The sequence below is a fragment of the Microtus ochrogaster genome, chromosome 1 (assembly GCF_000317375.1).
Source record: "Microtus ochrogaster isolate Prairie Vole_2 chromosome 1, MicOch1.0, whole genome shotgun sequence".
NCBI classification, from domain to species: domain Eukaryota; kingdom Metazoa; phylum Chordata; class Mammalia; order Rodentia; family Cricetidae; genus Microtus; species Microtus ochrogaster.
In genome coordinates this window covers 10,246,361-10,259,149 of record NC_022009.1, presented here as the reverse complement: position 1 = coordinate 10,259,149, position 12,789 = coordinate 10,246,361, and the positions used below count along the sequence as shown (strand labels likewise).

At 42.6% G+C, this 12,789-nt stretch overlaps 2 protein-coding genes across 4 annotated transcripts in view; one reads left to right on the top strand and one right to left on the bottom strand.

The window, feature by feature from the left end:
• The window catches only part of Timm9 (translocase of inner mitochondrial membrane 9), a 13,573-nt gene extending 4,262 nt beyond the window's left edge, over positions 1 to 9,311 (bottom strand). Inside the window, exons 1-2 of one of the 3 annotated variants that reach the window (XM_005343187.3) lie at positions 8,926 to 9,181; positions 4,966 to 5,055 (exon numbers count right to left, since the gene is read on the bottom strand). The gene's annotated coding sequence lies outside the window, so the exon portion shown is untranslated. Of the gene's footprint in view, positions 1 to 4,965; positions 5,056 to 8,610; positions 8,777 to 8,925 lie in introns of those variants that run through there. The other 2 variants (XM_026780162.1, XM_026780165.1) reach the window with 2 other exon arrangements.
• Positions 9,312 to 9,562: 251 nt separating this feature from the next.
• The window catches only part of Kiaa0586 (KIAA0586 ortholog), a 93,661-nt gene continuing 90,434 nt past the window's right edge, over positions 9,563 to 12,789 (top strand). The window contains exons 1-2 of the mRNA XM_013346903.1: positions 9,563 to 10,382; positions 11,784 to 11,857. Coding sequence (XP_013202357.1) covers positions 10,184 to 10,382; positions 11,784 to 11,857 — 273 coding nt within the window. The 5' untranslated portion in view covers positions 9,563 to 10,183. The remainder of the gene's footprint in view (positions 10,383 to 11,783; positions 11,858 to 12,789) is intronic.

Genomic DNA, 12,789 nt, shown 5'->3' with positions numbered 1-12,789 from the left:
GCGCCCGGCGAGTTATATATTCTTATATGGAGTTGAGAGTAAATAGGACAGATACATGGAGTTGTGAGTTGCCATATGAGTGCTGGGAATTGAACTCGGGTCTCTCTAAGAGCAGCAAGTGCTCTTAGCCCCTGAACCGTCTCTTTAGCCCCAGAAGTCTCATTTTGATTAAATCATGTAACACATAATTCCACTCACAACCATGAGTGCACTACCCCATCCCCACTGAATTCGACTCATGACCGTGAGTGTACCACCCCACCCCCACTGAATTTTTGATCCTTTTTTTCCTTCCTAAGATTTTAGTGGTGACTGCTGACATTTTTTACACAGCCATACTTAGGGGAAGCATTAGGTCTTCTGCACTTGCGATTCTGGCCTCATTCTACACATTACAGCCCCGTTTTCTCTGAGGTAATGGTTACTGAAACACATAACTGTGTTTACTTCAGAGGATGCTTTAATAGTAATGGGAAATATTATTCTTTTTATGTATGCCAGGAACAACAGTACTGCAACATCATGGGTGTTAAGTGCCACTGACCGCTCAAAGAAGCCAGCCTCTAGAAACACCATGCACTGTCTTCAGGGGATGGTGCAGATGTGCATTTCTTTATCCACTCTCTACACAGCTGGGAAGCTAGGCATCATATACAAAGGAAATCTAAGAAAAGAAGAGGCAGCAAGCAAGCAGCAGATCAGCTAGGGGCCTTGGGATCTAAGAAACACAGGGATGAATCCTTTGTGTGCTTTCTGTTTTATAGACTTCAAACTGGAGAAGCTGGCAACCTCCAAATGTGACCAATAAAAAACAAGATGCCCTCAAAACCTAGTCTAATCAAAACAACAACAAAATCAGCAAAAGAAATGTATATACCTGCCGGGCGATGGTGGCGCACGCCTTTAATCCCAGCACTTGGGAGGCAGAGGCAGGCGGATCTCTGTGAGTTCAAGACCAGCCTGGTCTACAAAGCTAGTTCCAGGACAGGCTCCAAAGCCACAGAGAAACCCTGTCTCGAAAAACCAAAAAAAAAAAAAAAAGTATATACCTGTATATATATGTATATATATATATATATACACACATACATATAATATCTATCTGAACTACTGTACTAGCAAACACTATCGTCAAAAATGAAACGAGAAAACAACAAAAATTCCAATGCTCCACATCCCTGCCATCAGATCATTAGCTTAAGCCAAATGGGAAGTTTAGACTTCAATGAACTACTCTTGTACTAGGGTGGTGTCAAGAGAAGGCTAATACAAGAACAGGATTTTATTCCCAATAGCAGGACAAGACAACAACACATCAGTGGAAACCTTATAAGAGACTGGCGGGACTAAAGCACCTGTCTTCTCTGTGGCATTATCACAAGGCTGAGGTTCAGGGTTGCACTCCTACCCTTCTCCCCGTGGTGAATAGGAGAGGTCACACAGGGAGCAGTAATGAGGCGCGTTAGCTCCTCTCAGCCAGGGAGATACATAATGACTGATAAGTCTCCTAATTTGGCCAAAGGCATAAACTTACAAATTCAAGCAGGAGTGAACCTTAAACAGTACAGACTCAATGAACTCCACATTAATATAAAATTATAGTTCTCCACCCCCCATAAAAGTTTTTTTTTCCCTTGTTGAGATATTTGTTTCCCCTTGAGACAAGGTTTCACTGTGTACCTTGGCTTGTCTCAAAACCATGTTCCTCCTGCCTTGGCTTCCTGAGTGCTGGGGATTATGGGATTCAACCCACATTCCCATTGGAAGACATACTTGTAAGCAAGCGGCTGAGTGTCATCCATGAGTAATCCCAGTATTTGGGAGGTGGAGTAGAGACAGGAGGATCAGCTTTGTAAAATGTAAGATCAGGCCAGCCTGGACTTCTTCTCTTTTTTAAATATTTATTTAACTTTATTTTTTTATTTTTTGTGCATTTTGTATCACAAATGTGTCAGATTCCCTGGATCTGGAGTTACAGACAGGTGTGAGCTACCCTATGGGTGCTGGGAACTGAACCTGGGTCCTCTGAGAGAGCAGCTCGTGCTCTTAACTGCTGAGGCATCTCTCTAGCCCCTAGCCTAGGCTTCTTGAGACTCTATTTCAAAAGGCTGTAGACAAAGACATCTGCTAGGAGGTACAAGGAGAACATCACTAAGTGCAGTAAAGCAAGAAGGGGAAATACAACACATAAAGGCTGAAGTGGGCACAGATCTAGTCCGGTCTGAGATGACACAAACTCTCAAACAACCAATATGGGAGCCCAGCAAGGTTTTGGTGACACACAAAAGCCAAACTTACTTCTACACCTAGCAACAAGCACATGCACAATGCAATTTAATACAATACTAATCACCATGATTCCCTTCCAGACATACTCAGAGGTCACCCTTCAAAACATGTACAACATTCAGATCTTGAAAACTATAGACAAACATCAGAACCCCAAAAATGGAGAGGCAGTGATTGGACAACAGTAGGATAAACTCAATACCATTTCTGTGGGGTTTTTGCTTAGTTTTGGAATAGTTTTGTTTTATTCATTTTTTGCCTCTTCGTTTTGATTTTCGTTTCTCTAGGGGCTTTTTTTGTTTCTCTCGTTCTCTTAGTTTGTTTTGTTTTTTTCAAGAGAGGATTTCTCCTTGTAAGAGCTCTGGCTGTCCTGGAATTCAGAGATCCTCCTGCCCCTGCTCCTGGTATTAAAGCTGTGAGCGACCACAGCCCAGCTTGTTTCTCATTTTTTGAAAGTGCTGGATAGGTTAAGGAGGTAAAGAAGATTTGGGAGTAGTTGGGGGAGAGAAAATGGTCAAACTATATTATATGAAAACAATTTTTTTTTTGAGACAGGGTTTCTCTGTATAGTTTTGGAGCCTGTCCTGGAACTCACTCAGTATACCAGGCTGGCTTTGAACTCACAGAGATCTGCCTGCTTCTGCCTCCTGAGTGCTGGGATTAAAGACATGTGCCACCACCACCTGGCCAAAAATTTTTAATTAAAAAAAAAAAAAAAAGGAGAGGCATTTTATGTTCATAGACTAAAAGACTCAATATAATAAGAATGTCAATTTCTCCAAAACTAATATACACATTGCAATTCTTACTAAGATCTCAGAATATTTCTTATATAGGTAAGATGATGTTAATGAAAAGGACTAGACTAGCTAAATAAAGACTAAACTGGGAGGAATCAATTTACCTGATTTAAAAATAATCAATGGAAAGAAGTCAATTCTAAAAGATTAGATAAGGTATGATTTTATGAAATACTCTTTTTTCTTTGTTTGGAGACAGAGTCTCACTATGCAGTGCTGACTGAATTGGAACTCATTATCTAGAGCAGGCTGGCCTCAAGCTCAGAGATTCTCCTATTTCTGACCCTGAGTTCTGGGATTAAAGGTGTGCACTACCATGCCTGGCTGAAATAGTCTTGGAATGAGAGAATTACATGAATGCAGAGCATAATAGTAGTTGCAGTTGGCTATAGAAGGAAGAGAGGACTGAATAGGAGAGGGTGTTGCTACATGAGAGACCTATGATATAGAAATGTACTGTATTTTGACTATACTGGCATCTGTATCCTAGGCTAGACCCTACACTCTAGCTTTGCAAGATGTTACTCTTGTTTGTGCAAAGCTGGATAAAGGCATATGTGACTTCTAATGTCACAACTCTATGTGAGGCAGTAATACCCTCGAATAAAGAGGATAGAGAAATGCTCATAAGTCAAGAGTGCTTGCTGGCCCTCCAGATAAGCAGAGCTCAGTTCTCAACACCCATGCCATCAGGCTGCTCACTGGGACCTGTAACTCCAGCCCCAGAGGATCTGGCACCCTCCTCTGGCTGCCAAGAGCACTTTCAAACATGAGGCAGACATACACACTTTTTAAAGCTACATAAAGAAAAGAAAGTATCCTAAAGAGACCTAAGATTTGGTAATATAATTTGCATAAAATTAAGCAGTAAACAAAGTGACTGATGAGAACTTTAAAATTTGAGAATAAAACATGCTTGCTTTATCCAGAACACACTGCCAACTGTAAGGCTCATTATAAACCAGACTCGACAGTTAAAGCTGAAAAATGATACATCTGATTTCCTTAGAAACCTATATGATAACTAATAACCAAAATTTGGTTGTTTTCCCTATGTCTAACCTTGTGCTTCCACAGGTTGAAATTCTAGACTTTTTCAGCAACAAGAAGCATGATACAGCACATCTTTAAATGTTGTGTCAGGGACTGCTACACTGGGAGGTCTCAATCCTCTCACGCTCCTCTGTCACTACTGGTGACAATTGGTCTCATGTCGCCCAGGCTGTTTTGTAGCCAAGGATGATTTTGCTAAGTGCCCAGCTAAGTGATTTTGTTAATGTCTTTTAGTATGTCTTTAGCAATCTCCTCCTTTGCCTGTGCCTGTGAGTGCAGGTGCCTTCAGAGGCTACAAGAGGATGTGAGACCCTTGGAGCTGAATGAAGTTACAGACACCTCTGGAAGTGCAGCAAGTGTGCTTAACTGTTGAGCCATCTCTCCAGTTCTGGTTATCCTTTTATATTTGATCCTCATTTCCAGAGATCACTTCTATTGGCTTGTTATTACAGAGGCAAACATTAAGACAGGGTGACTTGCTGGGCAGTGGTGGCGCACGTGGTGGCGCACGCCTTTAATCCCAGCACTCGGGAGGCAGAGGCAGGTGGATCTCTGTGAGTTCGAGACCAGCCTGGTCTACAGAGCTAGTTCCAGGACAGGCTCCAAAGCCACAGAGAAACCCTGTGTTGAAAAACCAAAAAATAAAAATAAATAAAATAAATAAAAAGACAGGGTGATTCTCTGGTTACCCCGTCATTTGGAGACAAGGGACAGCTTTCACTTAAGTCTGACAATAGCAACAGTGTTAGTTTTGTGATTAATCAACATCTCAGAGAAGTAGAGAACTTAAGAGTAAAGACTTTATCAGCCAACAAGCGCAAACCTTTTCTGATGCATGAGTTTCTTTTCTGCTCTGGAAAAGCCAGTGCCCCGCCTTCTGCTCCAATGTCTTCCGTGAGGCTGGATTTCTTACCTGAAAATTGAATGCAGTATTATGTGACTGCGAAGGCTCTTCTTTTTAATGAAATCTGAATTTCAGTTGGCTAGCTAATTTTGTTTGTTTGGTGTTGTTTATTGAGAAAAAGTCTATCAATGTAGACCAGGCTAGCCTTGTACTCAGAGACCTGCTTGCCTCTGCCTCCCTAGTGCAGAAAGCACCTTTACCTGCTCAATTGCTACATGGCTTAAAAATATTTTTAAGCTTGCCTTCATTTATCTCAGTACACAAACAAGAGGACAACTCTTGGAGCTGAGCTAGTTCTCTCCTTCCACTGTGTGAATGCTGAAATCAAAAGTGTGCACCACACACCCTACAGTGAATTTATTTTAAAGCCTCCCCTTTTTTATTACTAAACCGAATAAAAGGATACATCAGGTTTTCCCTGGGCATAGGAGTCAAACCAGAGCAGCGTGCATGCTAGACAAGTTTTCCATCACCGGTTTATATCTGCAGGCCACTTTATCTTTTTACTAAGGGAAATTTATACAGTCTGACGTTTATAGATTAGCTATTTTAAAAAAGTCATGCTAACCTTAAACTTTTCTTCTGATTCTTCTGAAAACTCTAAGAAAGATAACAGTTCAAACGGTATATTTACAGGGGATCACTTTGAGATTGACAACACAGGACCACCTGAGTCATTCAGTCTGTAAAATTCAGGACTTCTCCCATTACATTTGCACACCTGTATGAAATGGCAAATAAACTACAATATTCTGCAAATAGCCCCGTGTTATAAGTTCTTTTGACTTTGGCTACATTGTCACATTTATTAAGTATATCTATAATTAATATAATAATTAATCATAATTATATAATATAATAATAACAACATCATGATTGTGTTATGTTTTTTGAGACACGATCTCATGAAACCTAAAATTTTCTATGTAGCACAGGCTGGACTTGAACTTGGGACAGTCACAAGTGCTGAGAGCACAGGTATACACCACTATGCCCAGCTTGTTATTTATTTCTTCCCTAATACACCTTGTTTTTCCTAAATTAATTTTCTTCTCAGAGGCAGGTGGATCTCTGAGTTCAAGACCAGCCTGGTTTACAGAGTGAGTACTAGGACAGCCAGGGCTACACAGAGAAACCATCCTGAAAAACAAAACAAACAAACAAAATAATTGATAAGAGCCGAATAGGGATATGATTACTCTACTTCTTATAGGCACCTCGTACAAACTGAAACTAAATCTTAATAATGCTTATATTTAATTAACGGCAAGTGATTCTTCTGCTGTTCTGGGCTGCTGTAATTGTTCCTAGTCCCTGACTAACGGACTGTGATGCACATCCCTGGGGTTCAGTCAAGCTCATAAATGGACAAAACCAAGAAATATGCCAGGGAACAAGATATACCTCTATAATTATTTAAGAAAAAATGGTCTCTTTTTTCATTGGTAAGACAGACAGTCAACACCATAATTAAATGGGTCAAACTACCATTACACAAAACAGGCAGAATTTCCTGTCAGGATGCCCTAAAGCACACAGCATCATTCTAGTGGCATTCTGGCCTAAAAATACAGGCTCTTCCTCTGATCACAAGACAATAATCAGGAGAATCCATATTGCAGAATAACTGAAGACAACTGGACTAACCTTCAAAAATGCTAGGAGGGTCTAGAGAGATGCTCAGTGGTTAAGAGTACTTGTTGCTCTTGCAACAAGGTTGGTTCCAGTACCGCAGAGCTCGCAACTGGCAGCACCAGTTCCAAGAAATTCTACACTCTGCTCTGGCCTCCTCAGGCACCAGGCAAGCACCTGGAACACATACACACACACATACAAACACTCACGCCCATAAAACGAAGCCTTATTTTTAAAATGCTTTAAAGAGTGGATAGCTGATGTAGACTGTGATGTAAGAGCCGCTACAATGAAGCAGTGTGGACCTTATCTGTGTCCTGAATCGGAAAAGGAGATTTTCTTTATGGGGAAGTAATCAGTCCCTGAAAAGAAAGCCGATACACAATTCCCTTCAGGAATGAGGTTTATTACAAAAATGGGCCCTGCCTGGTGTGCTGGCTCACATCTTTAATCCCAGCACCTTGGGAACTCTTTGTGTTCCAGGACAGTCAGGGCTACAGGCTGAGACGGCGAGGGGGAGGGTTGGAGGTGGGATGACTATCACGTCCAGCAGAGAAGGAGGGAAGAAGGGAGATAGAGATGCAGATCACTTCCAGCGTGGGTGGGATCTGGCCTTTTAAAGGCTTAAGGCCGCAGGCGCCTATTCTAACAACAAAGAAATTTTTAAATCTAAATGTTATCTTAGTTGAGACTGTGTAATGTCTTTTTTTTTTTAAAAGACAGGGTTTCTCCATAGCTATGGAGCCTGTCCTGGAACTAGTTCTTGTAGATCAAGCTGGCTTCAAGCTCAGAGATCTGCCTGCCTCTGCCTCCTGAGTGCTGGGATTAAAGACGTGTGCCATCACTGCCTGGCTCTGTGTAATGTCCTTAAAGAGACACAGAATCAAACAATTAGGGCTAAAATTCATGATGCCCAAGTTATTTGCAAAATATATCTATACATGTATGGGAGGGGAGGGGAGAGCAAGGCAGGGGGAGAATAGGGTAGGGAATTTAGTTTATAAAAAAAGTACACAAAAAAATCCATACCCCTTCCCAGCTACTTTCTGTTCAAAGGCAATCAGTGTCTACTTTGAGAGTTCAAGTATCTAAATTATTTTATTATCTTCCACGTGACCCTTTAGATTATTTGTAGGAGGTTTAGTTAGATAAATTGTGGGATTGACTGGCAACTTTCTTGTTTGTTTGTATTGGCTTTTATCTTTAGAGACAGGTTTTCTCTGTGTAGCCTTGGCTGTCCTGGAACTCTCTGTATTTCAGGCTGGCTTGAACTCAGAGATCAGCCTGCCTCTGCCTTCAGAGTGCTGGGATCAAAGGTTGCCACTACACCCAAGTGTTAATAGTAGGTAACTTTTAACTCAGTATTAATCAGAGTTAGAAGCACTTGAGAAAGAATTCATATTGCTTTCCTGATCCAAAGTCTGGCTTCAAGATAAGAATCCTGAAATACTGAAGGATGAGAACAAGACTTCCTGGGGTTAGCCCAGGTTTGACATTCAATTTCAAATCAAATCAGTTTACTGATTGCTGTTGCTCAGCGTTTTGAAATTTGAGGGGAAAGGTCGTTTTTTTTCATATCTAAGCTTTACATTGATTATGGAAGTTAATTCATCTCTAAGGTCTCTTGCAGATCTGACACTGGCATTCTGTCTTATACAATCGAGAACCAACATATTAAATCTAAGGGACAAGAGAAAATGTAACAGACAAAAACGATTAATCACAAACTTATTAAGTAGCAACAACCAAGAACAAAATATCAGGTTCTTCAAAGGTGAGACTAGAAGGCGGCTTTTTACGCTAGCCTCGTAGGAACGTACACAGCCGAAATACAAGAGATAAAATTTGTTTCTTACGTTGACATCTTACACTGTTTTGACTTTGCTTCATCTATTTTAAATGCCTCTAGCAAGGCGCAATGGCTCTAACCTGAGCGTCCTCCAAAATGAGATCCGGAAAGGGTGCGAGCCCCTGTATTCTAGGCACGGTCAGATCCGAGTGAGTCTGGGATTCTCGGGACAGGGAGCCCTGTCTGACAGCTCAAGGTCATCGAGGCGAGCCCCGAGCCCTCCAGTCCCGGGGCCTCGGGTGACAAGGCCCCCCGGAGAGGTCCGGCCTCTCGCCGTGTCGCGCTGCCGGTTGCGCAGCCCCACGCCCCGCGTGCATGCGGCGGCCCCCTTCCCCGAGCGAAGCCCGCCGCCCCGCCGCCCGCCAACCCGGAGGGCACGGGGAAAACGACCGTACTTAGCCACAGGCTCTCGCATCCGACACCGGTACCGGGCTGAGGAGCTGCGGTGCGGTCTGAGATCCGAGGGTCAGCGTGAGGAGGGCGCCGCGCCGCTGGGCAGCAGAGAACACGTGGGGGCAATGATGTCAGGGAGTACTTAGACCCGCTGACGCAGATTCGCAGATTCGTTACACCTAGGAAAGTGTAGGAGGAAAAGCCAGTACCCCAAGTGAATTCTAAAAATCACCAAAGAATTAACTGGTGTGACGCTGTGTTAGACGGTGCTCCGTATTGTTCATTTCCTTTCCCACCCAACCGAATCTGTCGAGTATTTTAGGAAGCCCAATATACTTAAACCTAGGTCGCTAACGGTCTACAGTTACTACAGTGTAAATAACCCTAGATAAACAAAACGTGTTTATGGTCTGTTCGAGAGTTCTTCAATCCTCGGGGAAGACCTGATATTATCCAAAAATAGACGCGATATGCTGTCTTTAAAATCAAAATAAAATCGTATCTCTTTGAAGTCTTTTACGTTTGGGGAATTTGTTTCAACCCGGGCACCTACGGCAGAGCACCAGACTGCTCCAGAGCGCCCACTTCCGGTGGGAGGGCGTGATCTCTGCGCGCATGCGTGCTGAGTCTCAAGGGCGGGTTTTGGGGGACAGAGGGTGTTGAGGCGCGGGCAACCGAATTTGTTGTCACCCGAAAAGACAGGGCGGCGTGTTTGCGGGCCGCGGTGAGCTAAATCGAGCTGTCCGAAATCGCGTCCGGACTCGTAGGAAGAAAGCTATTCAGCTCGCACGAGGGTGATGTTTCACAATCAGGATTTTATTTAATGTCCCCTGCGCGCTGTCTTGGCGCACGTCTCAAGCCCGCCTCCACGTCTGTTTGGGTTTTCTGCCGCAGCCCAGGGTGTCGGGGAGGGCTCAGCTAGTACGGCTCCCATAGCGTCTTCTCGTCTCTTGGCACAGTTCCTTTCAGATTTATTCCCTTGGTGTATTAACATACTCGGCGAGATTAATAGGTAAATAAGACATTCCTGTCGTGTTTAGTCCTGGGTTGCACGTCAAAATTGAAATTTACAGCTTTGTGGATACGTTATCAAGATTTTTTTTAAAGTTCACAATCATTTTTGGAATTACAATATTCCTCATCAAATCCACTTCCACCCTTCCTTTTCCTTTAAAGAGGCGAAACTGTATTTTCAAATCTGAACCCAGAAGAAAGTCCCTCTGTTAAGAGATCCACGGGACTTGTTTTGTGACTAGCCATATGAAAAACTTTGAGTTTAGCCAGGAAAGGGGGAGAAGGGTTAAAATGCCAGCGAGGAGACGGCGAGAGGTGGTTTCCCCAAAGCAAGGGGCTACCTTGGCTGTGCTGGAAGATGAGCTTCCCCGTGTTCCTCCAGCATTGTCAGCAAATAAACGTCTTGCTCTTGGAATGAGGACTGGCTCAAATGGAACGTTAAATGGTACGTGATTCCAAGCGTTGCCGTTTTCCAACCAGTTTATGTTTCTGTAAACTGTTAGGCTTTGTTTTCATCTCTAGCTGGTGTTTACCTTCTCAAGTGTAAGATACAAATCTGGTTTGTACGGATGTTTGAAAAATAACTTGGTTACTGGAGGAATAGCCAGTCTACAAAATGTATGTAGAATGAATGAAACTTGAATATTTCCTGTTGTACTTCTTTGTGGTGTGGACTCTGCATCCCGTTCTTGTTCACACCCGTGATAGATGCAGCGAGCGTGGATAACCTGCTTAACATTTACCGAATGTTCTAGCTTCCTTTCCGGCCATGCTATGCGACCTGGCATAGGAGAAATGCATAACTCAGTCTTTGGTGACTTCTGTATTTACAGTTCAGCGGTGCTGTTTAGACCTGTGAGTTTAAGGATCATATTAATGAAGTGTGTGTGCAAGAACAGCAATATACTCGATGCTTTTTGGAGAGCCGCTATAGCTGGCCTTCTGTCAGGCCAGGTTTTTGTGTCTGTCTGGTATTTTCATTTGTTTGTTTTGAAGATGGGGTTTTACTGTAGAGGCCTGACTGGCTTCGAACTCACTGTAGACCAGGCTGGTCTGGAACTCACAGAAATCCGCCTCCCAAATGGTGGGATTAAAGGCATGAAGTACTGTGCCTCACTATATATATGGGTTTGTTCTGGTAAATCACATATTTTTTTCCACGTTGAATAAATATACCCTTTAGAATTTTCAGAAAAATATATTTTCAAGTGTGTGTGTGTGAGTGTGCGCGTGCGTGCATATGCGCACACACAGGAGTTCATGTGCCCATGGAGGCCAGAGTAGTTAGATCTACTTAGAGCTAGATTTATAGGCCGATAGTGGGCTATTGGAGGTATGAAACTTTAGTCCTCTGCAAGAGCAGCAAATATTCTTTTCTGCTTTGCCGCCTCTCCAGCCCCGGAACAAATTGTCAAGAGAGGGTCTCATTGGGTAACTCTGTTACCAGGCTAGCCTCAAACAGAAATTCACGTTAAAGTACTGCAATAAGAGGTGTTCAATCCCATGTCTGATCCTACAACATTTTAGATCTCACCTACTTCATTGCTTTGACTGATCCTTATTTTCCTAAATATCAGCCGTAAAGTCTTTCATTGTAATATATTTAAATGTATTTTCTCAGTTTCTTTTACAGGGAAGTGTCTTCACATTTGGTTTTTAAACTACTACAGAGCTTTCAGTTCTTGTATACCGTCTGTACAGGTGCTGCAGGTCAGGTTGTGATTTAAAAGTCACTCAGACTGGACCTGTTGCTCCGTGCTAGAGCTCACATGAGAGATGGAGGCCTCGGTCTCAGTGCGTGGTGAAAACAACAAAGCAACACTCACTGCTTTCTTTGTCTTCTTAGGCTCACTGGATTTAACTTCTGCCAGAAAACATTCCCAGCTTCTGTCAAGAAATCCCACTGTATCCAGTAAAAGTGTAAGTAAAGGGATGCTAAGTCATATTAAAACTTGAACACTATTAAATTCTTAAATTATGTTTTGTTAACAACATATTTTATTTAGGTACTTCATATGAAGAGGTGTTTTTTTCATTTGTTTGTTTTATTTTTATCACATTTTTATCTGTTTATTTTGTGTAGATATAGGTATGTGGGCATGCATAGGTCATTTTTGTGTGTGGAGGTCAGAGAAAAAATTTCAAGAGTTTATTCTCTCTTATCATGTGAGTCCCAGTAATCAAATTTGAGTCATTAGGCTTGGCAGCAAGCCCCTTCCTTTCCAGCTCAAGACATTTTTTTTGGTATTTATTTATTTATTTATTTATTCATTCATTTATTTATTTATTTATTTATAGGCAGGATTTCACTCTACCTTTGGAGCCTGTCCTGGAACTAGCTCTTGTAGACCAGGCTGGCCTTGAACTCACAGAGATCCACCTGCCTCTGCCTCCCAAGTGCTGGGATTTAAAGGCGTGTGCCACCACTGCCACTGCCCAGCCTCCAGACATGCTTTTTGGACTGTATTTGAAGAGTAGAACGTTAAATATATCTATTGTGATACTAGTCTTATTGGTGCTTAGAAAATTAACACCTGTCATCATTAATTACTTTTTTAAATTAAGTTTTTTTCCATTTTCATGTGTGTGTTCATATGTGTGTGTACATGCTATGGCTCGAGGTTGCTGTCAGGAAGCATCCTCCTTTGTCCTTCCACCTTAGTTCATTGAGGCAGAGTCTCTCATCCCAGAGCTCGCTGACCACCTGCTCCTGGGGATCCCCGCCTCAGCCTTTGGTTCTGGAGCTCAGAACTCAGCCTCTGGTCTTCCTGCTCGTGTTAGTAGTTAGTGCTCTAACTGCTGCGCCACGTCCCAGCCCTGTTTGTATCCTTCCCGTTTATGCCTTGGCAGAG